Source organism: Ruditapes philippinarum, unplaced genomic scaffold (assembly GCF_026571515.1).
Source record: "Ruditapes philippinarum isolate M1 unplaced genomic scaffold, ASM2657151v2 ctg809_1_1_1_1, whole genome shotgun sequence".
Taxonomy (NCBI): Eukaryota; Metazoa; Mollusca; class Bivalvia; order Venerida; family Veneridae; genus Ruditapes; species Ruditapes philippinarum.
Window position 1 is genome coordinate 103,026 of NW_026855838.1, and position 27,903 is coordinate 130,928.

At 31.6% G+C, this 27,903-nt stretch overlaps 1 protein-coding gene across 6 annotated transcripts in view; it reads left to right on the forward strand.

Annotated features, from left to right (window-relative positions):
* The window catches only part of LOC132744556 (integrin beta-PS-like), a 31,628-nt gene extending 4,089 nt beyond the window's left edge, over positions 1 to 27,539 (forward strand). For 2 of the 6 annotated variants that reach the window (XM_060733304.1, XM_060733306.1), the window contains exons 5-19: positions 2,000 to 2,086; positions 2,718 to 2,801; positions 6,819 to 6,896; positions 7,354 to 7,539; positions 9,101 to 9,177; positions 9,884 to 10,091; positions 11,085 to 11,224; positions 12,279 to 12,442; positions 12,994 to 13,100; positions 13,852 to 13,941; positions 16,404 to 16,545; positions 17,051 to 17,167; positions 17,983 to 18,149; positions 18,889 to 18,966; positions 21,259 to 27,539. In XM_060733304.1, the coding sequence (XP_060589287.1) occupies positions 2,000 to 2,086; positions 2,718 to 2,801; positions 6,819 to 6,896; positions 7,354 to 7,539; positions 9,101 to 9,177; positions 9,884 to 10,091; positions 11,085 to 11,224; positions 12,279 to 12,442; positions 12,994 to 13,100; positions 13,852 to 13,941; positions 16,404 to 16,545; positions 17,051 to 17,167; positions 17,983 to 18,149; positions 18,889 to 18,957 (1,716 nt within the window). In that variant the 3' untranslated portion in view covers positions 18,958 to 18,966; positions 21,259 to 27,539. Of the gene's footprint in view, positions 1 to 1,999; positions 2,087 to 2,717; positions 2,802 to 5,387; positions 5,472 to 6,818; positions 6,897 to 7,353; positions 7,540 to 9,100; positions 9,178 to 9,883; positions 10,092 to 11,084; positions 11,225 to 12,278; positions 12,443 to 12,993; positions 13,101 to 13,851; positions 13,942 to 16,403; positions 16,546 to 17,050; positions 17,168 to 17,982; positions 18,150 to 18,888; positions 18,967 to 21,258 lie in introns of all 6 variants that reach the window. The other 4 variants (XM_060733305.1, XM_060733307.1, XM_060733308.1 and 1 more) reach the window with 3 other exon arrangements.
* Positions 27,540 to 27,903: the final 364 nt, after the last annotated feature.

The following is a 27,903-nucleotide window of genomic DNA, read 5'->3' on the forward strand; positions in this document are numbered from 1 at the left end:
GTCTATATTGGTTGCTCTGTAATTGCAAAGAAATAAAAACATTAATCTTTAGTCTCGAAAGTATCTTCTTCTGTTTTATGAAGCAAATGGTTGATAAAACTTGGCATTTTATTTCAATATTGGTATGTTTTCTTTATTTAATCTGTCAGATCTCTGATACTATGTATATTAATGTGAAGTTATGCATCCATTTCATACTGTTTCTGTTTAATAATTTTACTCTTCTTTTTTTTCTGTAAATCGAAATAATTTCTGTAAATCGAAAGACTTATACGAGGGCTGTCCGGAAAGTTCGTAGACAAGGCTATAAAATTATTATAAACTGACATATCAATATGATGATTGAATATTTTGCTAAAGTATTTATTTGCTACGTATTTCTAAATTAAAAGACATGATAAAATAAATTTCTGTAAAGCGCCGATCACTATGGCAACATGATCAACGAATCACGGAGCACTTTGATTTCATAACGATAGCTACTCGAATAGTAAGCTGCTAAAAGTTGTAATTTTAACGCAAACTCTTGAAAAAGACAGACATCTCACACACTGTATGGAAACCAGTGACATCTTTGATTTTTAAACAATAATTTTAAATATGAAATTCATGAAGCAATAGCAAAGTAACATTATATGTATTAAGTAAACGCGGCTATTGAAATCGGAAGAAATTGAATAGTTGGTAAACATGAAGTTATTTGACGCCGTTGACGCTGTCAAAGTGCTCCATGACGATGTATATATGTTGTATGTAAATACTGTTAAAATACAAACGTAAGTCACAGTTCAATAATTTTTGATAAATGTGTTCGCTAGATATGTATATTTATGCTGACAAAATTTGTACAGCGTATGTATTGTTATACAATAAAAAATGAAGATGTATATGAACTTTCCGGACATCCCTCGTATATCCTACTGTTAAAGAAACTTTTTTTGTCAACCACAGTGATCAGTGATTTGTTTCTACTTTTACTCTTCCTAAAATTTGTGTCTCACAATCACTCTGCCTGAATTTGTATAGTATATTTGTATAACTTTCAGCAATTACATTAAATGAAAGTGTGACAGAACAATTTTTTAATTAATTATAAAGTAATAAGTATTTATATAGTTAAACTGGGTGAGTTTTATAATTATTTTGTAGATAAGCTTTGCTATTTTACATGTATAAGAAAAGGATGAAAACATTGACATTTTATAAGAAATAATTTTGAGATTCTGAAATTTATTAGATTAATAAAGAGCCTGAAAGTTAATTTATATATTCATTAAACATGTCTGCTAGCTTAGCTAAATATGGAGAGCATATGATTTGTAAAATTTCTGTGTGACTGTCAATCTTGGACAGGGGTGTCACGTTTATCTGTTTAAACGGGTATGGTCGTTTTTTAGCTAAAAAAACGGTTAGAAATTCAATAACCAGTTACCAAGGTTAGTATTTGACTAAGGGGCGTAAAAGTTTTAAATTGATTCTAAATATTACTTTAGTTTTTTTATGACAAAATATGACAATTGTTTGTATTTGAGTTGTACTCAACAATGCATTTTTTCCGATCGTATTGAATACTGTATGACCCTAGTGGAAAATAGTTACTCCATATTCTGATATGTATTGTAATCATTTTGAGTACAACAAAATATGAACAAAATGGCATATTTTGTCATAAAGAAACAAAGTTAATGTTGAACATCTAAGTATTTATTATGTCGCTGTTTAAATGTTTAGCATTTTTTCAAACCATGACACCCCTAATCTTGGACATATAGTCTGTTGGCATTCGTCTCTCACCACTGATTTAAAAGTTATATGGGATTAGAAAACAGTCATTTAAAAGAAATTGCTAATTACTGGTTAGTTATCCAGGAAAGTCAGTTTGGTGAACTGATTGTCGAGATGTAAGAAAATAAGGTGTTAAAAAAAGTGTAAATACCAAGCCAACATCATTATACATGTTGTTTATGACCAGTTATATGATAAATTGTATGATTTACAGGAATATGTAAGGAGAGCCCGTGTTTCGGGAAACCTCGACGCGCCAGAGGGAGGCTTTGACGCCATCATGCAGGCGGTTATGTGCAAGGTACGTTAAACTTCCTGTTACAAAGCAGATAACGAAATGTTTAATAATTTAGTCAAAAGAAAAGTATTTCTAAATATTGCACATCCAACTCTATGAAAAAGATTGCAATGGAGCAAAGTTTGTATCTTTATACAAAAATTCATAAGTAAATTTCAAGTGAAAGTTTAATTCATTACCTCAAAGATTCAATTAATTGCATATTTGTTACTGTATGATTGTCCTTAATAGAAAAATTCTTGAGCTTTAAACTCGACTATTCAGGGAATAGTAAGACTTGGCATAATACTTGGTTAATGTTTTATCTGCAACTTCATATCTCACTAACCATTGAAGGTATTCTTTTGAAATTTTCACACATGTCTGTGACTGTAGGTCATTGTGGCCAATTCTCATAGCTCCTATACATTTGATTGACACTGAATGATTCCCACTTTTTAATCAAGAAAATTCCTGTTTACATGTACCTCTCCTTTTGGTATCAATCACTGAGAATGATCATGCAGTGGCCGTTTGTCGGCAGCTTTTTGTTAGATCTTATTTTGTTATCAGAAATTATTACTTTATGATTCTGGTAGAACTATTTATAGCCATGATTAAATGCTAATCTGACTGTTTATTTTAACAAAATTAGAAGGATATTGGATGGAGGGAAGTTTCTCGTAAACTACTCCTCTTCTCAACTGATGCTGGCTTCCATTTTGCTGGAGATGGAAAGGTTTGTTCTATAAATAGGCCGTTCCCAGAATGCATTATACCCCAGAATGCAATGTTACCCAGAATGCAAACCATATTTCCACCCAGAATGTATCATTGTTATTTTTGTATCGTATATTTCATGGAAATCTTTGTCCATTTTTAGTGAACAATTTTGCATTTTTGTTTTGACATGCTAAAGATAAAGAAGCACTCTTCATAGTTGCTCTAATTTTAACAAGACAATTGAACTTAAACTCACCCCAGTGCATGAAATACGTTCAAGGATTTCCATGGAATTCACTAATGTCTTGTTTGTTTTGCTACAGTTCCAGAATCTTCGTGCATATTATTGTTCCTGCAATGTACATGTGCTATTATATAAGAAATGTTTGCATTGTTATTCATCCATCAAAAGTTCGGGATAGTTCAGATTTTTTCGTTCAGTATCCTAGACCTTAGAACACTAAATGTTTACAATGGACAGGCCTGGATTTGAATTTGGAATTGTCCCTCATTGTCCCACAAGGGCTTTTATTCTCAAAAATCTAAAATTGAGCTGGCAACATATAAAAGTTTAGTCAGACTACATGGATGTGCAGATTGACATAGCTTTATATTGAAGTCATAAACAAGCGTGAACCTTCACCTGCTTGAACCGAAAGTAATTAGTCTTTGCTACTAGTATAGAGTCAGGTTTTCCTGTACATGTGATCTGTCTGACCAGGTTCTATATTGTAGTCTGCTCAATTTTTGTATTTTGATAACAAAAATCCTTAAACTATGAATGGACTGTTTCAAATTTAAAAGAGGCAAAACTGTCAAAACAATTTCACCAGGTTAAAGTTAAATTTTATTACTTGTGTTTAGATGATGCAAAAACATCAAGTTATGAAAATTAAATAAACAAATGATTTGACTAAGATCATCAAAAATGTCAATATTAGTTATGGAAACTTGGGAAAAGTACGGAAATTACTCAGGCTTTTGATGGATGGATTACCCTGACAGGTTTTATCCGAGAATGATAATAACCATACTTTTAAAAGATAGCATGTGAAAAAGATTTAATATGTAATGTAAATTTATATGTATTAAAATAACCAGGAAATTTGATAATGAAGCATGTGAAAACAATTCTTGCTTTTGAAATTTTATATATTGAGTGTTGTCCTCAAAACTTCAGTAACTTATATGAAATACAGAAGGACTTACAACTGTATTGCGTTCAACCCTCTATATAGATTTTGAGCATGATCTAAGCTGCTTTCTTGATCTTGAAAATAGGCTCTGAACTTCAAATAATAAGAGTTCAAAGTACAACTCTTGTACTTTAAAGGATACAAGTTGTTTAACAAACCCTTTTTTGTCATGTAGTCTTCTTTTTGTGATAAAAAAAAGAAGAAATATTCAAAAATGAATGAAAACTTTTCATTAGTGTCTTATTGGCACATTGGCACATTTCTAGTTTTTATAAAAGATGATTTCTACTGACTATTGGGGGGGGGGGGGGGGGGCAATGGTCCACAGCAAATGCTGAAAATGAATATTTCTTGTTTTAATAGCTCTTGTCTTTGGTGTGAAGTGTTTCAAATTCCTTTAATTTAAACAATAAATAGAGAGAATGTTCTCTAAATGTATGAAAATGTGAAAAAGTGACTTTTAAAGTGTTTGGGATTGGGGTTTTAAAAACTACAAGATATCATTTGACATTAACTTTGCAGATCAGGTGGATAGGACCAGTCCTTTGTTGAAACTTCTGGGAAATTTGAATGTAAAAAAAACTTTAAATGGAACCTGGTCAAATTGCATGATTATGCAGACTGACTTTGCCCTATACTTGTAACAACAGTCCCCTTATTTGCAATTTACGTTCTCTTGGGTTTTTAGCAGTTAAGTTTGAATTAGAGGAAACTATAGAAATACTTCACAGAATCTTTTATTGGATGTGATATTTATTTGTTTTCACATAGTGAGATCAACTTTACAGAAAATATTTAGACTGTTCCCTCCACCCATGTGAGATAGTAGATATTTTACCACATGTGCCCGATTGTTCAAAAATGATATTCTATTAGGCACCTCAAGTGGTCTTTCATCAGCAAAGCTAAAATGTCCATACAGACAGAAGGCATGGGATGGGATAAGTCCAAATATTTTTGTAAATATAACATATGGTTGAATTTTTAATAGTTTGTGGTTTCTTTTTTGCTCTTTTTTATACTATTGTGGGGTCCATTACCTCAACCTATGTCAAAGTTTAGTAGAGAAACACCAAGGGTATGCCTTTGACAGATTTAAGGGTGTCAGCAGAAATTTAATCTAAAAATATATGTTTGTACTGATACATTATATGATATTGGCATACTGCAAAAAGAAAAAACTAAAATTGTGGCAACTTGACAATGGATGTTAATCTCAGAAATAAAAGGAGTAAAAAAGGAAGGACCCGAATGTTACAAATTCAGCCATATGTTGTTATGTATTGCTAGCATCGTCCTTAAATGTATGTATCTATGTATGCTTGTTCCCTACCTGTTGTCATAAAGACAGGGGTCATGACCTTGTACTTGTTGCTATGCATGTATTTTGGTTGCTATGGTTACAGAATGACATTGGCTGGAGAGACCAAGCACGTAAGATGCTACTTTTTTCTACTGATGCAGGATTTCATTTTGCCGGAGATGGAAAGGTAAAGTATGGGATAAAACAAAACGAATCTGTAGCGGAAAATCACTGTCTTTAACCACTTTATACAAATTGTTTTTCTTTTCTTTTTGATGTCAGTGACTCAGTCATGCTGTCATTTATTTAATATTCTGTTTGATAGTAACTGCCTCATTAATATTGTTGGTTAAACTTGTTCATGTCTTTTGATATTGTATTTCATAGTTCATTAATTTTGAGTACTGTTTCCTATGTTTGATAAGTGATATGTCTGTAACTTGGTTATATCTTGGCATTTTGATATATTTTTAGTATGCATGCATAGTAACCAATCAAGAAAGATTTTAACTTATGTTATATATTTGTTATTAAACGGTATTGTGTTGCAATTATGCCTATTGTTATAAGTAGTGCTAATATTGACATAAATTGGCATAGTAACAATTCTAATAGGTAAACTATAGGTAAACAATTGGCATAATAACAATGCTAATAGGCATAATAATCATAAAAAATACAATTTAAGTTAAAACTTACTAGATCAATTTGGATTCACATAAGATAAAAATACTGTTAAAAAAGAATTAGAGATTTAGTTCATAAATCAAATGGAATATTATATTTTGTGCAGATATTCAGTATATATAAGAGTTTATTCTAGGAAGAAGGAAATAAAGTATTATTGTTTGTTCTCAAGTTAATATGTTTAAATATACACTATGTAAATGTCAATGTGTATGTAGGATTTAAGATAATTAATATAATTACAACTAATTGCTTAATGTCTACTTTAATACTAGGTTGACCTTTCATGTCAATTATGTTTGTAACTACACTGAATTAAAATGTAAATATTATACATGGCTGATTGAAGTTTGATGATGATCATTATAAAAATATGTTGTTTTTTAAACAGGTTTAGAGTTCTTTGTATTTATATTTCTCGGCTCTTTGATATTACTTTTTCACTTTACGTGATTACTTTTTCACACTTAGTGAATACTATTTCACTTTATGTGATTACTATTTCACATTTAGTGAATACTATTTCACTTTTAGAGATTGCTATTTCACTTTTAGTGATCGTTTTGTATTTTTAGCAGTTGCAATGTCACTAAAATTATGAATTATTTTTTCACCATAACAATAAAAACAATAATTGCATTATAATTATTTATTCCATTTTCATAAAGCATAGTCTTTTTTAAAGTAAATAAAAAAATATATTTACCATCTTTTACTTGTACTTAAGTTAATTTTAACACATATATTGGTAATGTTGATTCATTATTAAATACTTCATATTTGTATTCCTTTTGATTAAACACAAGATATTATTATTGTTATGTTTTCTTTCTGTTTCCTTTAATAGCTTGGTGGTATAGTGAAACCAAATGATGGTGCTTGTCACCTTGGAAATGACGGAAAATACACTGAAGCTGAGAATCAGGTAAATGATGCGTTATAACCACATACACTGACATAACCTGCTGAATATGTGTCTTGGAATTGCCCTTTTGGAAAGAATTTACCCTCTATTGCCAGTTAACATTTGGGATTTCGATTTCAAAATGAAAAAATTTAATCTATGAACAATATAGAACCTGGTCAGATATCATGATCTGTATGTTGCTCCTGTCTCTGTACATGTGGCATATATGCTGATTGGAGATAGGTTCCCATTGCCGAGTGTTTAATCATTCGTACTGTAATCTAAAATTTGTACCGTTTCTCAAGACCAATTCAATTTCTTACAAAATCAAATTTTTCAGTCCATTTTCATTTATGTGAATTCCCAAACAGTTTGTATTAACTTTAACTTCTTTCTATTGGCTAAAATTTTATTGCCATTATACATGTATATTTTGTGCGGAAATTCAACAAAATGAACACTTGATATGTTACAGGATTATCCATCTGTCAGTCAGATCTCCACAAAGATCCGTGAGAACAGTGTTAACATGATATTTGCTGTGACAGAGGATCAGCTTCCTGTCTATAACAGATTGAGTAAATATATTGAAGGGTCAGAAGCTACTAAATTGGCAAATGATTCATCGAATATTGTACTGGTTATTGAACAGAATTACAAGGTTTGTAATAGTGGTTACATGTAATGATTTATTACTGCAATTTTGTAAAATATAATGGTGTCAGCATGGCCGAGTGGTTAAGGTGTTGGATTAGTATTTATTGATTGCTGACCGTGTGGGTTCTAACTCTGTCAGGGGCAAGTTGTTGTTTCCTTGAGCAAGAAACTTTACGTTCATTGCTTAATACTGGTTCGTTCCAGGAATAGATGCAAGTGTTTCAATGAGTTTATAGATTCTAACACAAACTAAAATAAATTTGTATAAACTAAACTAAATGCCGATCACTGATACTTGAGGCAGTGTTATCTACTGCTAAGCCCTTACCTTGCTGAATTTCTTGTTTGAGTAGTACATTATCCATTTTCTATAGAGTACCATAAAGACGAAAATTTAGACCCAAGTCAGCCAATAGTATGGAAGCTATTTTGACTACATGAGTGTGTAGGCAGGTCTTGCTATCAATACCATTTACAAAGGCTGTTCAAATTTTGTACCAGCTTTCTTAGGTGTTGACCTATTAGTCTATTACTGTGTTGGTGTGACATAAAATCCAGCCTAAAGAAGGAAAAAATACTACTGGAAGTTACCAAATGTATTTTACTGTGTCAATACGACTTTAAGACCAAACAAAAACAGAATATTTCAGTCTGTGGACTGACAAAACAGTGGAATGTTGGGGCATCCCTATCCTGTGGACTCATTTCTAATTGCCTATAAAATTAAATTTTTCAGTCCATTTTAATTTTTACGTGAATTCCCAAACAGTTTGTATTAACTTTAACTTCTTTCTATTGGCTAAAATTTTATTGCCATTATACATGTATATTTTGTGCGGAAATTCAACAAAATGAACACTTGTTATGTTACAGGATTATCCATCTGTCAGTCAGATCTCCACAAAGATTCGTGAGAACAGTGTTAACATGATATTTGCTGTGACAGAGGATCAGCTTCCTGTCTACAACAGATTGAGTAAATATATTGAAGGGTCAGAGGCTACTAAATTGGCAAATGATTCATCCAATATTGTACTGGTTATTGAACAGAATTACAAGGTTGGTTATAGTGGTTATATGTATTGATTTATTACTGCAATATTGTAAAATTAAATAGTGGTGGCTTGGCCAAGTGGTTAAGGTGTTGGATTAGTATTTATTGATTGCTGACTGTGTGGGTTCTAACTCTGTCAGGGGCAAGCCGTTGTTTCCTTGTGCAAGAAACTTTACATTCATTGCTTAGTACAGGTTGGTTCCAGGAACGGATTCGAGAGTGGTTCAAATTCAATAAGCTTATAGCTTCCAACACAATTAAATTTATTCAATCAAATTTAAATAAATTTGTATAAACTAAATGAAATCATATATCTTAGTAAGTGTTAGAAAATTCAACAATTTTTAAATTATTTTTTTTAGTATCAAAATCAGATTAGTTTTGTTTTTAAATGTTTTGAAAGTTTAAAATTGAGCTGTCAATTTCTGTTCATTCATCATATTAACTGTCAATTTATGTTTATTCATCATGGGTGAATACATTAAAAAACTATGATGTATTATTTTACCAGAGAATCACATCAAAAGTGCAGATGAACACACAGTTTGCTGAGAATATAACAGTCAAGTTCAGGAGTAGTTGTAAAGGGTAAGTCTGTCACACATCTAAAAATGTCAAAGTATGAAGTTGACCGTTTACCTGCCAGATGGTCTTGTCTTCCATTTAGTCAATTAACAGTCAATTATTAGTTTATGGTGTTTAATTGGAAAAAAAGGATAAAAGTTTAGGCCTTTTCTGAGACAAATTTGGGGATTTTGGTATTCGTTTGGTCACTTGTTTTATATAGTGAACTTCAGTTCTCTTGGGAATTTCTCTTACAGATTTGGGAAAAATATTATATTTGTGATTTAGAAGATATGATAAAGAGATAATCTGACCCTTGGTGTCACTGGAAAAAAAGGCCATTATTGAACAGAGTATATCTACATGTCAGATTGCATAGATCAACATGCTTGCCTGACATAGTAATTGCTAGCACTCAATGTTTTCAGAAAAATAATTGTAATATACATATATGTACCACTGTAATTGTTAGAAAATGTTAGAAAATGATGTATGTTCCATATGCATTGAACGGTAAATATGTAGTAATTGGGTACAAAAGGTTTCATCCTGTGAAGGGTCTTTTACAAAATTTTGAGGCAATGGACGATGCTTTTGTGAATAAAATAAAGGACTTAAATGCATTTTTAAGTATAGATATCTTTAAAATACATAGACTTCTGCTTCTGTATGTTTATATGATCATAGGTAATTATTTGCAAGAGTAAATGTTCCATTCTCTTTTTTTCAGTGGTGAAATGGTCGAGACTAATGTGTGTGAAAAACTATCTATTGGAGACAGTGTTACATTTGAAGTGTCTGTGTCTGTTGACGAGTGTCCAGCTGACCCCGCTAAGAGATCACGAACATTTTCCGTCTACCCTGTAGGTCTGTCAGAAAAACTAGACATCACCCTAGATCTAATCTGTGAATGCGATTGTGAATCACCTGATAATGAGGTTAGTTACCTTCCATGTTTGTGGATTGACTTGTAATAGACTTACACTTGAATTAAGAATATTTAGTTTTTCCCAGGTAATAACGTAGGTACAAACATACTTTTACAGTAACAGCTTAAAAAATAAGCAAAACAGGTTAACTAATCTATTGTAACGGTTAGTGCACTGTGAGGCAATAGAGGTAAAAGTTAGTTTGTACCTACAGATTTGCTGGGAAAAACCCACTTTGCCGAATTCCGGATAACGTCTATTTGAGAATAGTAAGAAAAGTCCTGGGCTATGCTTCATAAAGAGTGCTAAGTGTGCTGTTAGTCCTACGACCAACTTTAGGACTAACTTATGACCATTTCTATATCATAATTTTCTTTAGGCAAAGATTGTACAGTTAAATTAAGTCTTCTGATGAAAAATTAAGACACACGATAGCATACAATTAAATATTTCATATTCATTGGCATTGCTGTTCAGGTTTGCATTGCAAAGAAAGTGTGAAATCAGTCTTAAGATAAAAAAAACTGAGACAATTTTGCATTTCAAAGAAAATGTTAAAACTTAAAACTCCTGTAATATGACTCCTTCAATTTATGACCAGCAGTGCAGATGAACATCAATCCATTACAGATTAAAATACGTGCTTTTCTATTTTCTAAAATGTTCTCATGAGAATTAATTTAGTTATAGTCTAAAGTCTTTGACTGATGAAATTTCTTTTTATTAAAACTGTCTTAAGTTCGTCCGAAAGTTATAGTTATGTATACTCAAGACTTTCTAATAATGCAGCTCAGACAATGAATGAGTATTAACATAGAAGTCATAACACCTACTTTAATTACTATAGATACAAAAAATTGAATCTTTCCCTCACTGGTTAAGAGAGTTGTGTTCTTTAGCTTGTGAGTGAATGGTTGCGAGAAGATCCTGTTGGAGAGTTGGATTTTTGCGGATGTGTTGGGTCTTTCTGTCTGTTATGAATTTGTATATTTGTTTTTCTAGGTAAAGAATAGTGATATGTGTAACAAGGAAGGAACGTACGAGTGTGGACAATGTACATGTGATAAGGGAAGGTACGGAAAGCAGTGTGAATGTGATGGCTCTCAAAGTTCTAGTGAGAAATCTCTCGAGCAATGTTTCAAGTAAGTATTGTACTGGTCTTGTAGTCGGGGTGCTTGGAACTTATAATTGAGCCGCGTCATGACAAAACCAACATAGTGCGTTTGCTACCAGCATGGATCCAGACCAGCCTGCGCATCCGCGCAGTCTGATCAGGATCCATGCTGTTTGCTATAACTTTCTCTACTTGTTATAGGGTTTGTAAGCGAACAGCATGGATCCTGATCAGACTGCACTAATGGGCAGGCTGGTCTGGATCCATGGTGGTCGCAAACGCATTATGTTGGTTTTGTCTTTGCGTGGCTCATATGTTATCATCTTTTTTTTCGTGTCTTCCTGCTTAGTTCAATAGGAAGAGAATTGGATAAATAATCAAGGAGACTCTTGTTTGAGGCAGTATTTCTTCGTGAAAAATAAAAATTTGGTGTTAAAACCAGAACAAAAAACAAACTTGTAGTTTTTAGTCTTTATTTGAAATTATTTCTTGTCTTTGGACATTAAGTAAATAAGTAGCTTACTATATTTATTTTTACTATATTTATAACTGATGCTAAATTATAGGTCATTGGAATGTCCATCATTAACTAGCATATGAATTTAGTGTACAAATGTATATACTTTTAATGAAGTAAAGCCTAGGTTACTATGTTGCCTGATTTATGTCAGCCACAGTTTTTGAAAATGTTTTGATGGTCAAAAAGAAAGAAACCAAAAAAAAAGGACATGTCATATATCAGACACTAAAAAAGGTAATTATATGTAATATTTATATGTTGGATGGCTTAAGCTGGGATCTCAGACCCTGTTGTTGACTGGACATGCCAGACCGGTTTCATTCAGCATTTGTGAACTGTTCAGAGGTCTTGACCATGTGAATGGGGCAAGAGTTTAATTGCATATATGTCACCATATAAATTTGGCATGGGAATATAACAGTTTACTAGATACACCAATCATACATTCAGCCCCCAGTGGGGATGAATATTTTCTGATAGGATAGGAACCACTTTCAGTCACTTCACATTAGTTTAGTTTATAAAAACTAAAATATTTATATTTTATACGTTTCTTTTTCAGTCCTAACTCTACAAGTAAGGTGATATGTTCAGGACGTGGGGAGTGTATCTGCGGTGTATGCGACTGTTACCCACGACGAGCTCATTCGGCTCTCAAGTACAGCGGCAAATACTGTCATTGTGACGATTATTCTTGTAGTTACCATAACAACCAGCTCTGTGGAGGTATTATTGTTATAGATATTATGGATACTTAAGAAATTATATATATCTCAAACAGTGATTTTATCGCTCAATAACATCACTAATTGGAGTTCTGAGGCAAGCAGTTATATCACAAGGGCGTAGCCCGAGTGATATAATGATGCGCATCCGAACAACAAACAGTGATGTTATCAAGGGATAAAATCATGGATTTGGATATATTATTTCGATTCTAACACAACATCACAACAAATAAATGCTGCAGTACCTGATTTTAAGCAAAACTGCGCCTGATTTTTTTCTGTACTTTTTTTCAGTGTGTCAGATTTTTTAGTGGTTATGTCACATGAATTATGATTGTTACATATCTAAATATAGAGCATCAACAGTGATTTTATTGCATAATAACACACACTCTTGGTTCTTTTATATTTAATAGGGAAAAATTGCGGGTCGTGCTAGAATGATTCATGTGTAATTTTATTATACTAGTATTCAGAATCTGTATGTTAAACAAAATGCAGTCTGAACACTTCTTAGAACCTACATTTTTGGTACTTTCTTGTTTTCAGGACATGGAAGATGTAACTGTGGTAACTGTGAATGTAATGATGATTATAAAGGTGATGCGTGTGAATGTCCTAAATCTAACCAGACGTGTCTTACTACAGGAGGAGTGGTATGTTATTTCTATAATGCCATAATCTTCCCTATTCTGTGTAATGAATCAGTCCAATTTTGGAACTGTACCATTATAGATTTTTTGGGGGGGAAAAAGATAAAAGTTTTATGTCAATCAGTAAACAGTAAAAAGCTGATAATAAAGGCTAGTTTTGATCCCAGCAGGTGTAAGGAATAAGTTAAGTGATCACATGAAATGCTAAAAATATAGTTAAGAAAATAATTATATGAAACGTTATGAAGTTAAAGAATAATTATATGAAATGTTGTTCTGAAATAAAAGAATAATGATATGAAATTTTGTTATGAAGTGAAAAAAAAATAGTAATATCAAATGATAATATGAAGTAAAATAAAAGAAATGTTGATATGTACATGTAGTAAACGCGAGCCTTTTGTGGCTGAGTGGTTTAATTTTCTGAATTTCGCTTGATTGTTCGTCACCACTGCAGATTAAATTCCTGTTTGTGTTAGTACAGCCAGTTAACAATGTCTGGTGTCAGGATTATTTTTGAAAATATTCAAAATGTCAAGGTGTAAAATTTGAAAATATGAAAGAGGTCTTCTCATTAATGAATGAATGGATTTTCACCAGGCTTGGTCGTCCATAGAAATTTACATAACATTTGTTCTTGCCCTCTCTACTAAAATAGATTTAACTTTAAAAATGTTTGTATCCAGCCAACTGTATAGAATTTACATATGCATTAATATGTATGTCATGTGTAATTACACATTTCTATTTATAGCTGTGTAATGGTGTAGGAGAATGTGTATGTGGTGTGTGTAAATGTAATGCAGATAGCCATTTCAAAGGACCAACTTGTGAAGAATGCCCAGTAAGTAGAATTTTCTTAGTAAGATTTTTCATGATTATACCCCCAAAAACGAAGTTTGGGGGGGTATATAGGAGTCACCCAGTGGTCGGTCGGTCGGTCGGTAGGTCGGTCGGTCCAGACGTCCGTTGCATTTTCCTTGTCCGGAGCATAACTTGAAAACTAATGGTTGGAATTCAATATAACTACATACAATGGTCAAGCACATTGAGAGGAAGTGCAGTGCACAAGAACCATAACTCTATCTTGACTAATTACAGAGTTATTGCCCTTTGTTACTTTTCCTTGTCCGGGGCATAACTTGAAAACTACTGGTTGGAATTCAAAACAACTTCATACAATTGTCAAACACAATAAGGGGAAGTGCAGTGCACAAGAACCATAACTCTATCTAAAGTAATTACAGAGTTATTGCCCTTTGTTGCTTTTCCATTGCTTTTTTTTTGTCCGTTGCATTTTCCTTGTCCGGAGCATAACTTGAAGACTAATGGTTGGAATTCAATATAACTACATACAATGGTCAAGCACATTGAGAGGAAGTGCAGTGCGTAAGAAACATAACTCTATCTTGACTAATTACAGAGTTATTGCCCTTTGTTACTTTTCCTTGTCCGTGGCATTACTTGAAAACTACTGGTTGGAATTCAAAACAACTTTATACAATTGTCAAACACAATAAGGGGAAGTGCAGTGCACAAGAACCATAACTCTATCTAAAGTAATTACAGAGTTATTGCCCTTTGTTGCTTTTCCATTGCCTTCTTTTTTTTTGTCCGGACCATAACTTGAAGACTAATGGTTGGAATTCAATATAACTACATACAATGGTCAAGCACATTGAGAGGAAGTGCAGTGCATAAGAACCATAACTCTATCTAAAGTAATTACAGAGTTATTGCCCTTTATTACTTTTCCATTGCTTTCTTTTGTCCGGACCATAACTTGAAGACTAATTGTTGCAATTCATTATAACTTCATACAATGGTCCAGCACATTGAGAGGAAGTGCAGTGCACAAGAACCATAACTCCATTTTGACTTATTACAGAGTTACTGCCCTTTATTTCTTTTCCTTGTCCAGAGCATGACTTTAAAACTACTGGTTGGAATTCAAAACAACTTCATACAATGGCCAAGCACAATAAGGGGAAGTGCAGTGCACAAGAACCATAACTCCATCTTGACTAATTACAGAGTTATTGCCCTTTGTCACTTTTCCATTGCTTTCTTTTGTCCGGACCATAACTTGAAGACTTATTGTTGGAATTCATTATAACTTCATACAATGGTCAAGCACATTGAGAGGAAGTGCAGTGCATAAGAACCATAACTCCATCTTGGCTAATTACAGAGTTACTGCCATTTGTTACTTTTCCTTGTCCAGAGCATGACTTGAAAACTACTGGTTGGAATTCAAAACAACTTCATACAATGGTCAAGCACAATAAGGGGAAGTGCAGTGCACAAGAACCATAACTCCATCTTGACTTATTACAGAGTTATTGCCCTTTGTTACTTTTCCTTGTCCAGAGCATAACTTGAAAACTACTGTTTGGAATTCAGTACAACTTCATACAGTTGTCAAGGACATTAAAAGGAAGTGCAGTGCACAAGAGCCATAACTCCATTTTGACAAAATACAGAGTTACTGCCTTTGATACTTTTCCTTGTCCGGAGCATAACTTAAAATGTACTGGTTGGAATTCAAAACAACTTCATACAATGGTCAAGCACAATAAGAGGAAGTGCAGTGCACAAGAACTATAACTCTATCTTCAGTATTTATAGAGTTATTGTCCTTTGTTCTTTTTCTTTGTCTTTCTGGACTTATTACAGAGTAATTCAATTAAACTTCATCAATGGCCAACCACATTGAAAGGAAATGCAACATACATGAACCACACTTATCTTTAATTGCCCACAACCATAACTCTATGTTTCAATTCTATTACAAGGTATTCTGTTACTAGTAACATCCTCATTTCCGAAGCAGACTTGTGGGGGTATTAATCACATTTAGTGATAGTTCTAGTTTATTCTGTATTAGCAAAGGTATTATTCATCTTTAATCTTGTTAGAAATGTTATGTTGAGAGAATTAATGAAAACAAAAAATAAAATAAAATAAAAAAATCGGGGGGGGGGGGGGGGGACTTAGAAAAAAATGACATCTATTGAGAGCATTAAAAATAATCATATAAGTGTAAGAATTGCCAACTTGTTTGGATTGAGTCTGTACATGACAGGTTATTAAATGTACAACATTTATCGACAGTATTCAATCTTCACCAATAAAAATATTTAAAAAGTATCCAAATCAATAATTCTGAAGGGTCTGAAATTTTTTTATAACAACACAAATAATGTTGGCCTTAGATGGAACATATGAAATATTTTTGTTGAAATGTTGTTGTTGGACATATGAATCGGGTTTAAACCCATAATAAATGCTGTATTTTACTTTTAGACATGCCCTGGTAAATGTCAAGAGAACAAGAATTGTGCCTTGTGCCGAGGATTTGAGACTGGGGACTATACCGCTGCCGAATGCAAAGAAAAATGTGACCATGTGACTTTAGTGAACACGATTAACGAGGATGAAGTCAATCGTATGTGGCTTCAAGTTTTTTTCCCATTCTGATTCTGTTTTTTGCTTCGGTGGTTCTATTCAGGCGCCAGCTTGTGTCTGAAATAATGCACAGAGGAGAACCTGAGGGCTTCCTCCACTATTAGTGTATTACCTTTACTGTGTTAATGTGACTTGAAACCAAACCAGATATTTAATAATATATTTGCTCTGCTTTTTATGTTAAAGGCATTTCTTTATAAAAATGCAAATAATTTAGAACAACTAACAGTATATGTTGCAGCATGGCCGAGTTGCTAACGCTTTAGACTAGAAATCTAATGATCACTGGCCACATGGGTTCAAACCCTGTCCGGGAGCAAGTCGTTGCTTTCTTGAGCAAGAAACTTTAAACTCAATGTTCAGTACTGGTTGGATCCAGGAACAGATACGAAAGTGTGTCTATAAGCTTATAGTTTCCTACCCAAACTAAGATTAATTCTGTATAAACCTTTTAAATTGGATTTTAAAAAAACTATTAATTGCAGAGAATGACCAGAAGAACATGTGCCAGTTCAGTGATGAGGAGGATGATTGTAGATATTTCTTCACATATGAGTATAAGGAAAATAACAAGGTGGTTGTGGAGGTACAGAAAACTAAAGGTAAAACACCGCTTCATTCTGTGAAAGTTTAGTAGCTGAGTTTAATAACGAGGGAGTTAAATCTTTTCAAAATTACAATTGTTTGATATCATGGGAGGTTACTCTTACATCCTGATACAATTAGGTGATAAAGGGAGTTTATTCTTCATAATTACTCTAGAATTCCTTACATTTAGTTAACTCCCTTTTCAAATGATCTTCTTTTATTATATACTTATAAATGAAATATTGAGAAATATTGATGAAATAAAATGCATATTTTCATTTTCAGTATTTTCACTGTAAAAATTTATTTTTCACTGCAGTGAAACATATTTTCTGTATTTTCACTGGTGTCTCGCCGGACTACTTTCTTTTAAATTCTGCCAGTACACAAAATTTAAGGGAAAGTGTTTCAAATTTTATCGTAAAAAAAGAGAAAAATGTATATAATAAACAGAAAATTCAAGTTTTTTCTATAAATACATGATTTATTTTCATCTTGTGGCATGAAAATTACCATATTTCACTCGTGGCTACCGCCACTCATGAAATATTTATTTTCATACCACATGATGAAAATAAATCATGTATATATAGAAAAAACTTGAATATCCTCTGTTTATGGAAAATATCCTATTTTGCCGCCTCAGTGTATTTACGGATTAAGTCCTTCTAAATTGAAAAGGAGTTAACCAGTTATTGCATTTAGGTGACAATTTGTAAATATAATTATTTGGTTCATGATTTTATTGATGGGCAAGACTACAGTAGTGTGTTTTCCCTCGAACAGTTTATAACTTGTTTGTTAACATTTTCTTTTTTCATTCCAACAGTTTGTCCAGAGTCTGTGAACATTCTGGCTATAATTTTGGGTACTATTGGAGGTATTGTGCTTGTCGGGCTCATCTTGCTTCTGATCTGGAAACTCTACACAACAATCCACGATAGACGAGAATTCGCCAAATTCGAGAAGGAAACTCAGAATGCTAAGTGGGATACTGTAAGTTGTTTTTTGTTTTATCTTGAAATTATCACATTGGTTTTTGGTATACTTTTATTATAGTGTTTATTGTTAAATGTTAAAGGTTTTACACCTATCAATATATGTAGGCTGTAGCTTGTATGAATTTATTAATTAACTGCCCCATCAAATTTTCATGTGGAAGTTTATGAGATGTGGGCTAAGGCCGCCCTGACTTTGAGACTCATGCCTCTCATAGCTGTAGGTTCAAATCCTGCTACTGGTGTTGATGCGAGATACCTAGGTAACTCATTATATTTTGAAGGTCAGTGGTTCTACCAAGTTGTTGAAGCCTCCCTGAAATAATACATCTAGGTTCACCTGATGTCTTTCGTCTATCACTGAAACTGGATAGTTCTTTATGAAATGACCACTGTGTATTCTACTGCAAGTGAAGGAGAAAATCAAGAGCAACTCTTAAAAAAGACAGATTTTGCAAAAATCATTTTTCTGACTGTAAGTTGTGTTGACAGGGTAACACAAGTAATTTATAAGAAATGTATACATTCTGGGTATTCTTATACTATGTGAATATGATCAGTAAGGGGCAAGCTGTTGTTTCCATGAGCAAGAAACAATCAATAGTACTGGTTGTTTCCAGGAAGGGATTCAAGCGTGTTTCAATAAGTTTTTAGCTTCCAGCACATTGAACTAAACTAAACAGATATAAACTTCTATGATTGTGTGCAGACATTATATGTATAGTTGTTTGTTATAGGAAGATAACCCACTTTACAATCCAGCGACAACAACATTTCACAATCCCGCATTTGATCAACCAAAGTAGAAATAAAGAGTAAATAGCTAAGCAAGCAAAATAGTTGTCTTGAAAAATATAAATTCTTAGAATGAGTGCATGGTGAAACTTGAATGAAATCTTTTCTTGTTTCTGTAAAATGACTGAAGGAATATCCCAATGGATCATGTGACTTTGAAAATGGTCATGTTGAAACTGAGGAGCACTATTCTTACCTGCATAGTGTGCATTTTTAAATGCCTATTCTTTTTCCTTTACTTCTGACTGAAAAATATGACCTGAAAACTTTAAATTGAAGCATCTCTTTACTGAAAGCTGTTCTGTTTAAAGTTCTTTGATTGTTTCTTTCTGACTGATTTGCTATGATCTGAAAACTTAGATTGCATCCAGACTCTTCCATTTCTTTACTGAATCATGATCTCCTTATTTCCTCTTGCTTCTCATTCTATCATTTATTGATGGAAGCTGTTTTCCTATAAACCCCTTTCCATGTTGAATTTTTAGAATGAATTTGCCCAGCTTTGAATTAAAGACGGTCAATTTGTAATGCAATAGATTAGAGTATCAAATTAATATAAGTGAACTACTGTTAGTTTAGGAGTCTGGTTACAAGTCCCCCTTCTTAGTTGAGTAGAGAAGGTATCATATTTGTAATCGAGTTGTTGGTTTAATTATCAGGGCTTTTTTCCCTTCTATAGCAGGGGCTGTTTTGCAGTTTTCCCCAAAAATTGAATCTACATCAAGTTTTTCCCCTTTTTCAAATAAACTGTGTAATTTTCCCCCCAAATTAAGGGCAGGGCTGCTTCCCCAACCAAAGAAAAAGCACTGATTCTCAGGCAAGGTGAAGTTCTATATGACTGTTAATAATCATTTGCCTATCACCACTGATTCAGAAACCATATACTAGTAGTTGGTCAGTATATAAGAAGTTGGTCAGTTGCAGAGAGATAATTGGTATTATCCAGAAATGCTGGCTGACCATCAATGGGTGTATATAAACCAGACAAACACATTTCACCATTTGGCTGATTTTTAAAAAAAAAATCTATTTGAACTGTTAGTACTGAAAGTGTTAAACCACTACCTGCAGAATTTGATTGCTTTTATTTACATGATTTAGAACTTTCTATCCAATGTTTAGAGGTTTAAATAGCTAAGTGCAAACTGAACTACTAACAGTATAAAGTCTGGCCAGATGATAAACATGTGCAGACTGGCATGGCTCTATACTGGTTGCAAAGGCTAATCACTTTTAGTTCCAGCAATATAAGGGTTAAGAAAGTAATCACTTCACTGGCTAGTTATATGATGCATTTTTCTTTTCATACTCTATTCATTTCTATTCACATTTAAGATACAACATTGCATTTCCTTTCTTTCATAATAATTTCAAAATCTACATTTAATATCAAAAATCTTTTCTTGATTTTGGTTCATTTAAGAAACCAAAATTTTAAAGATAGTATAACCATTAAATTATATTTACCATTTACATTTATATTTACAATAAAATTTATATTTACCATTAAAATGATATTTACCATGAAAATTACATTTACCATTAAAATTCAACAAAGTCAGACTTCAGTATAAGTTTTAAGCATTCTTTTTTCTGAATGATAATGCAAGAAATATTTAAAATTAATGATACATTTTTATGAGTATGTTTTGAAAAACTTGCATATTAAATTAAAGGGAATAGTGTAACACCATTTACCAATAATGGTCAAAGTCAAATTCTATATATAAACTTATTAACAACAAATTGGAAAATTTGTTAAACTACGGATTTAGAGCGCAAGTATTGGTTAAAAACGTGTATTTTGTATTTAAGAATGTAACAACACTTAAGTGAAATTTTATATATGTATATACTTACTTCATCATCAAAGAATATGTTGACTATGTACTGCAAATGTTTATTCGCATTATAAGTATTCTTTAAAAGATATGCATTCATTTCTTATTGAAAAATTTGGCTTAGACTTTATCCAAAATAAATTTCTAATTACCTCCTTTTATTTACATGAAATGTAAATTTGGTTATATCTTTACAAATAAAGCTTTTTGGAACTTACAATATTGATAAATCTTTTGAGCATCATATTTATGATATAAAACCATAAAAAATAGAGTAACAGGATCTTTAATGCTCACATACTGTTTGCTTACATTGATTCACATTTTATTATATCATATTTATAATTGTCATTTTAACTCAAAATATTATTATTATTATTATTAAGATTTATTGCAGGAGTTTGTGTCACAATTATCTTTGTTCAATATTTCTGGTTTTGTAATTTATTCTACATTTTGATTTATTTTCAGGGCGAGAATCCTATCTATCAGCAGGCTACATCTACATTTAAAAATCCCACCTACGCTGGTAAATAAATTACGTAAAAATCGGAATCATGACATTTATATAGTAATCTCAGTTAACATAGACAAATGTACAAATACTTTCATCAAAACTGTGTCTTTACAATTTTTCAATTGTGATAAGTGAAAAAAAAAATTGATGCTCGACAACAATTTATGGAAGATTGTTTCGTTCAAAAGTGAAAGGAAAAGTAAACTAAGTGATAAAGTAGTAATATGTTATCAACTTTGCTTGCTTTGATCTGGTCTGATTTAGCTACTGCACATGCCGGACAGGCCTGACCTATCTACTTCATGTTGGGTTTGTCTTGGATTTTTGATCGCAGATTTATTGTGAATTCATATTAAACATACTACAGATTTTATGTATATAAATACTACATACACAATGGACCATGCAATTTTATTCTCCCAGGAAAACAGGTAGTAAAAGTGATTGGATAATTTTGTACCATACATTGAATTACTGTTTACTAAGATGATTTCTAATCACATCCATTGTAAAAAAGAAATGATACACATTTTTTATTGGTTTGTAAAGAATTTAAATATCACAAGTTTGAAACAGATAAAGAAACTGAACTACAACAATTATTTTACATATTAAAGTGATTGGGTTTTTTAAATGGTATATTTCACAGTAATTCTGTCTTTCTTGACAAATTGTTATCCATAGTTCATTTTAAATTCATGTAAAATAGATTGATGACTTTAACTAGAATTGGGATAAAAATCTTCAAAGTGTTTATTGCAATAAGATATTTAAAAAGAAGTGTAGAAATATTTCATTTCGGATTTCAGAAAAAAAATTTGAACTGAGATAGTATTTCAAGCTTGTTTCATAAATGTGCTTGTGTTAGAAAGTCATTGTTCAACCATTGAGATTATGTTAGTAGAAAGCCATGATTACAAATCGAGCAGACGGTTCACATGGTAATAAAATAGTAGTACACAAGTGTTTTTTTATGAGACAACCGGCCTTGGTGTTAGTGATATATGAACTGCCTTATCTATTTGTGAAGTCTCAAATTTCATACAGGAAGTTGATTAACAAAATATGTACAGTCTTGATATTACATTATAGAATGATTAAGGTGATATGAAAGATTTGATTTTGACTTTTCTCTTTTTGGTACTGTCCATAGAGGAAATGTTAGAGAAGGATACTTAGGTGATATTATACTGTTTAAAAAGGTCAGCAATAGCCGTCGTAAAATATTTGTTAATTTGATCTGAATTTAGCTTTTCTTATATTGAATATTCATAAAACCGTTCATTTAAAGTTCATTGAATATTCATAAAACCATTCATTGAATATTCATGAAACTGTTCATTGAATATTCATAAAACCATTCATTGAATATTCATAAAGAAATATACATGTGTTCATTGATTATTCATGAAAATAGACAGTTAATAGATTTGTAGAATCATGGACTGAAGGCTTCAAATTTTAGATACTGTTGAGTGAACAGATTTTAGATTTATTGCTAGTTGCATTGAATTTTTGTACATTTATAAGATTGCATAATGCAAGACATATTACATCATCAACTGCTTCTATATTTAGTAACATAAAACGTAGTCATTATTATGCATTGAATATATTATACAAGTTGCTATCATAATGAAGAAATCATCACATAACCTCCAATGTTTTTTTTACTCAGTTTTTGGGCAGAAATAGGCCCCAGTTGACAAAACCAAAAAGTGGTATCTTTTTTTCACAATTGTTTAATGAAAATTTACAATTGCAAAATTTACAATTTTCAAAATGTAGTTTTTAATTAAATTGAACTAGATTGGAATATATTTGTACATAATGGCATTACAGTGTTGATATTAACTTATATAACAATTTGAAGTGCTGTTGACCCAAAAGACAAAAGACTGGAAAAAAGTGGCCTCTATTTGTCTCTATAGCTTTTGTTTAGACAAAAAAGAAATGTAGTTTCATTTTAGTTTTTGTTTTTGTTACAAACATGCATGGTTATTGTATAAAGTACATATAAATCATGGCAAAATAGGGATATTTTGAATCGATTTTAGAATGAGATGGAGTTGAAATGAAGTTTTTGATAGAGTATGTATATTGGTCTGATGTTCTGATTTCTGATAATTTAAAAAGCATTTTAAGGTTTGCACATTAGAGAAGTGTTGACTAATCATATACACTAGCAATACATTCTATGCAAATGTGATGGTATCAAAAAGGACTTTCTTACTTAAGGCAGTGGGATGGAAATGGCAATATTTACTCAACAGGCTTTTTTTCCATGTAATCATTTCTGTTGAGCTTAGATAAGAAAAGAATATTTGAGAAAGGAGATGTTTTTGTAACTATTTTAGTACTGAAAAATTATTAAATATTTGGGAAAGCAATGAAGTTGTTTGGAAAAAATGTTAAGATAATTGGGAAAATAGATTAGTTGATAATGATAAGCCATCTTGGATTTTTTTTAGCCATCTTGGATAAAAAAAATAATTTTTCTTCATTTTTTTAACTCAAATATGTATGAAAAGATTTGACGAATATATATCTTTCAGCTAGCTTTAAAAAGAATTCTCCCATATCTATTAATAGAATTATTGACAAAGGCTGATTTTTTTTTCTGAATTTCTTTTGAAATTAACTTGAAAATATTGAGATGTCATGGCAATTCTGCTGTACTTGTCCAGGTAGCTTATTGAATTATGCCAAGTGTTACTATAATCTTTACGACCATTTCCATGCCTCCATGTCCGTTTTCAAAATGGTGCTTTTACTATCAGCAGTTCATACTTGTTATAAACCAATCAAATTGATGCGCTGTTACTGCTGCTTTTTGTATATGTTTATTTCATTATAAGTTTTACACTATACACATGTATATTATATATATATGAAATCATTGTTGTAAATTGTGTGTATATGTAAGTATATTTGATTTTTCTCCACTCAAACGTTTTTCATAAACCTTTCTTGAAATTTCTGAACGTCTTCATTATTTTGAAAATATTTCAAAGCAGAAATGCCGAAATTTTCTTGAAATTTCTTGGCAGTTTTCATAACTTTTCATAAACTTTCATGAGAAATTCTGTAATAATTTTCATAGATTTTCATGAAACTTGAAGAATTATGATTTTTTTTCTGTGAATGAATGATGGAATGTCATTAGCAGTAAAATGTGAACATATAAGCAGCACTTGGAATAAAGGAGAAATACTTCATTTCATGTTATGTTTAGAGGTTTATATTATAAACTAGTCAATTCAGATTTGACATGAAAAGTGCTAAAACACAAATATAGAAACAAAAGGTTCAAATGATTACTGTATAGTGCTCATTGAAGTTTTTTTTTTAATGTTGCATGAATACTATGACTTGAAAACTGAAGATTCAAATGGTCATATTGTATTCCTTAAACTGTTTAAATGTAACACATTTTGTTAGAACAGAGATGATCTGGTCTGTCCATCTGGCACATTCTCTTTTCTTGAAGTACTTTCATTAATTGGCTGAAATTTTACATAATTCAGTGTGTTGATAATACTACCACAGACCTCTACCAGTAGGTGCAGGTGTATTGGGTCAAGGTCACAGAGGATAAAAATAGATTTATTATCTATTTCTTATTGTTCAACCATGTTTTTTTTTGCACTGTCAAAATGGACTCCAGTGAGCAACCTGATAACTACCGGTATTATTATTTCATAGGGAATATTTTCGTGTTTGTGTGATTGCTGTAATGAATGTGTAATGCATTGTATTATGTATATTAGTTTTGTATCATATTTTTGCATATTTATTTTGATATTGCTTTGTGAATATAGCAGGATTTATATTGCCTTTTTTATAACAGAAAAAAAACTGAATCTTAACGTTTACTGTAACTTTTTTCATTGATTATTTAAGAAATTTATTCTACCATTTAATATTTACCATTTCTTACTAAAGTCATTGTGTATAAGAAAATCGTCAGAGGAAAGGAAGTTTTTTTGATAGCACCACCACATTGATTGAATTTTTCTACATTCTGTGTTATTTTATTTTAGCCAATGCTATCTTTGAAGATGCATTATTCTGAGAATTTGTATAATTTTAGCTCTTCCAATCATTAGTTTGCCATTTTTTGTTGTATTTTTATAGTGCCAAGTCAGTGTGTTTTATGTTTTGTTAAAGGTGTATAAGAACAGGGGACAGTATGATATTGTAATTTGATATACCTGAATAAAAAAAAATGTTATGCAGTTTTTTTCCTCTATATATTTTTAGGTGTAAGTAGGGGGCAGGTGGGGGGGGGGGGGGGAGAGGTGGTAAAAAAAGAAGAAATTTTAAATTTGCTTGAACTAAGATTTGATACCAGAAATTGTCTTGAGAAAAACTTCTAGTCCCATCATGTCAAAAAAGTTTTCAGTGAAATACCTAGGAAATTTAGTGGATTAAATGGATGTGTAAAATTCAGTTTAGATATTATTATTACCATACATAAACCTGTAGATTTTGTTTGTTTGTGTAACTATGTCAATGTAATTGACAGTTATGTTAGCTTATAAGCATTTTTTATCCCTCTTTCAATTACTTTATGTTGTTTTTTTTTCTTTGGTTTTTGTTGTTTTTAATATTTTATAGTCACTACATACATACATACACATACTCGTATAACTATCATAGAAATTATTATTGCTATATTAGGTAGATTTTTAGTTAACAGAAGAAAAAATATATGAAGCTAGAGAGAACTTTCCGTTACTTTAATTAAGAAGTAAATTTAAGGAGCCATGTTTTAAGAGCCAGCTCAACTGTCAAAACTGCTGCCTAGCCTGGCTTTGGTGGTAAAAGCAACTTAACGAATTATTGAATTAAAAGGGTGTGTATATATTTCATATTGACCCTTATCAAACAGCTATACTTATAAACTTATTTCTCTCATTTAAAGACTGATTTGTTTTATCAGATTTTTTCTTAGGCTCTTTGTAATGCATATTTTATAATAAAAAGGAAAAAAGTTACCAAAGTAAACATTTTATGATATCGTATATATAGGTGTTTGGAAATAAACACTAAGTAGTACAGTTTGTATTTGGCATTTGTTGTAAGGTCAGAACTGTTACGTAAAGCTTGATCTTTTATTGTAACTTTAAAACATAACTTGCCCCGAAGACCAGAATATGTGTAGTAAAACAATTATTTTGATCCTCTCCGTCCATCCTGAAAAAGTAGAAAAATATTTTATATATGTCTTTAAAAAAAAAAGGAATATAATTTTTTTTTCTTTCATTTTCAATTTGATTTGTCTTTTTAAAAAGTGTGGATCTTTCTACATAAATTTGTTTTAGAAATAAAAAGAAAATGATAATGAAACTGATCTTACTTTCTTCAAGTTCTCTGCATAAAAAGTTTCAAATTTAATTACAAGTTTGTTTTTTTATTTGGTCATTTGAAGTGTTTTTACTTTGTAAAACTATTGACTAGTTTTTCAATTATAATTTAAAGAAATTGTTTACTTAATCTAAATAAAATACAGTAAACAAAAACATTTTTAGCTTGTCTGTTTCAAAGAAAAAGCTGAGCTTTTATGATTGCTGCGTTGTCGTTGTTGTGCAAAATCATCAAAGGCACATTATGTCTCAGAAAGAAAAAACATTAATCTTTAAAAAGTACAAAAATGAGTTTAATAACGTTCAGGTAATGTTTTTAGGGCATTTAAGATCCTTAACTAACACCTGAAGAGATAAGCGCGGAATGTGAAATTATTGGTCATCAAAGTAACATTAAAGCAAATGTAAACAAAGAAGTATTCTGACTCCCAAACAAATCACTAAAACACTATACTAAAAGAATAAAAAGATGGTTCAAGTAATTCACCAATGAGTACCTTTTTGGAAACTATAACAGAGTATGAAAAATAAAATGTTTTTGAGAAAAAATAAATGCATTTTTTGGGCACAACGGGCTTAGCTCATTTCATAAAAGTTTGAATACTTGCTTATTGTGAAAGAGTTAAGTTGTTGGACAAGGTACGTACTTGTGAAAGTAATATTTTTGGAGTTATGCCCCTTTCTAAACAGAGGAGCGTTAAAACTGCATGCGATGCTCTTGTTTCAAGTATGAATTTTATCTAGATGTTTCATTGAATGTTATAAATCTATGTTGCATGATGATACGTTTTAAATTTTTGCATAAGTATTTAAATGTAACCTCATTATGATTGATAAAAAAGTTTTATAATAAAAATATGAAATTATCCTATTGTGTTTTGTTTTTTGACAGTGTAGAAATGTGGACACGTCACATCCGCGCTCGAAGTACGTCACTATCACACCCAATCTCCTATGCAATGATCTCCCCATATCTGTGTCTACAGTGATCTGGCAAGGGAGGCAATCACTGTGAGGAGTTTGTATTACCCCTTGGTTGATTACAATGTACGAGTAGAGACTGAACTCTAGAATTTTGAAACTTGGAATAGCTGATAATTATCGTCAGCTCCACTTGTTTGTAAGAGTGCAGTAACTCTTGTCATGGATTTGCCGTAATTGTGTCCCTTCAATTAGGTGTGTGTACCTCCTAATTTTTTCCGCTGAAATTTGAAACACGGAATATTTCTA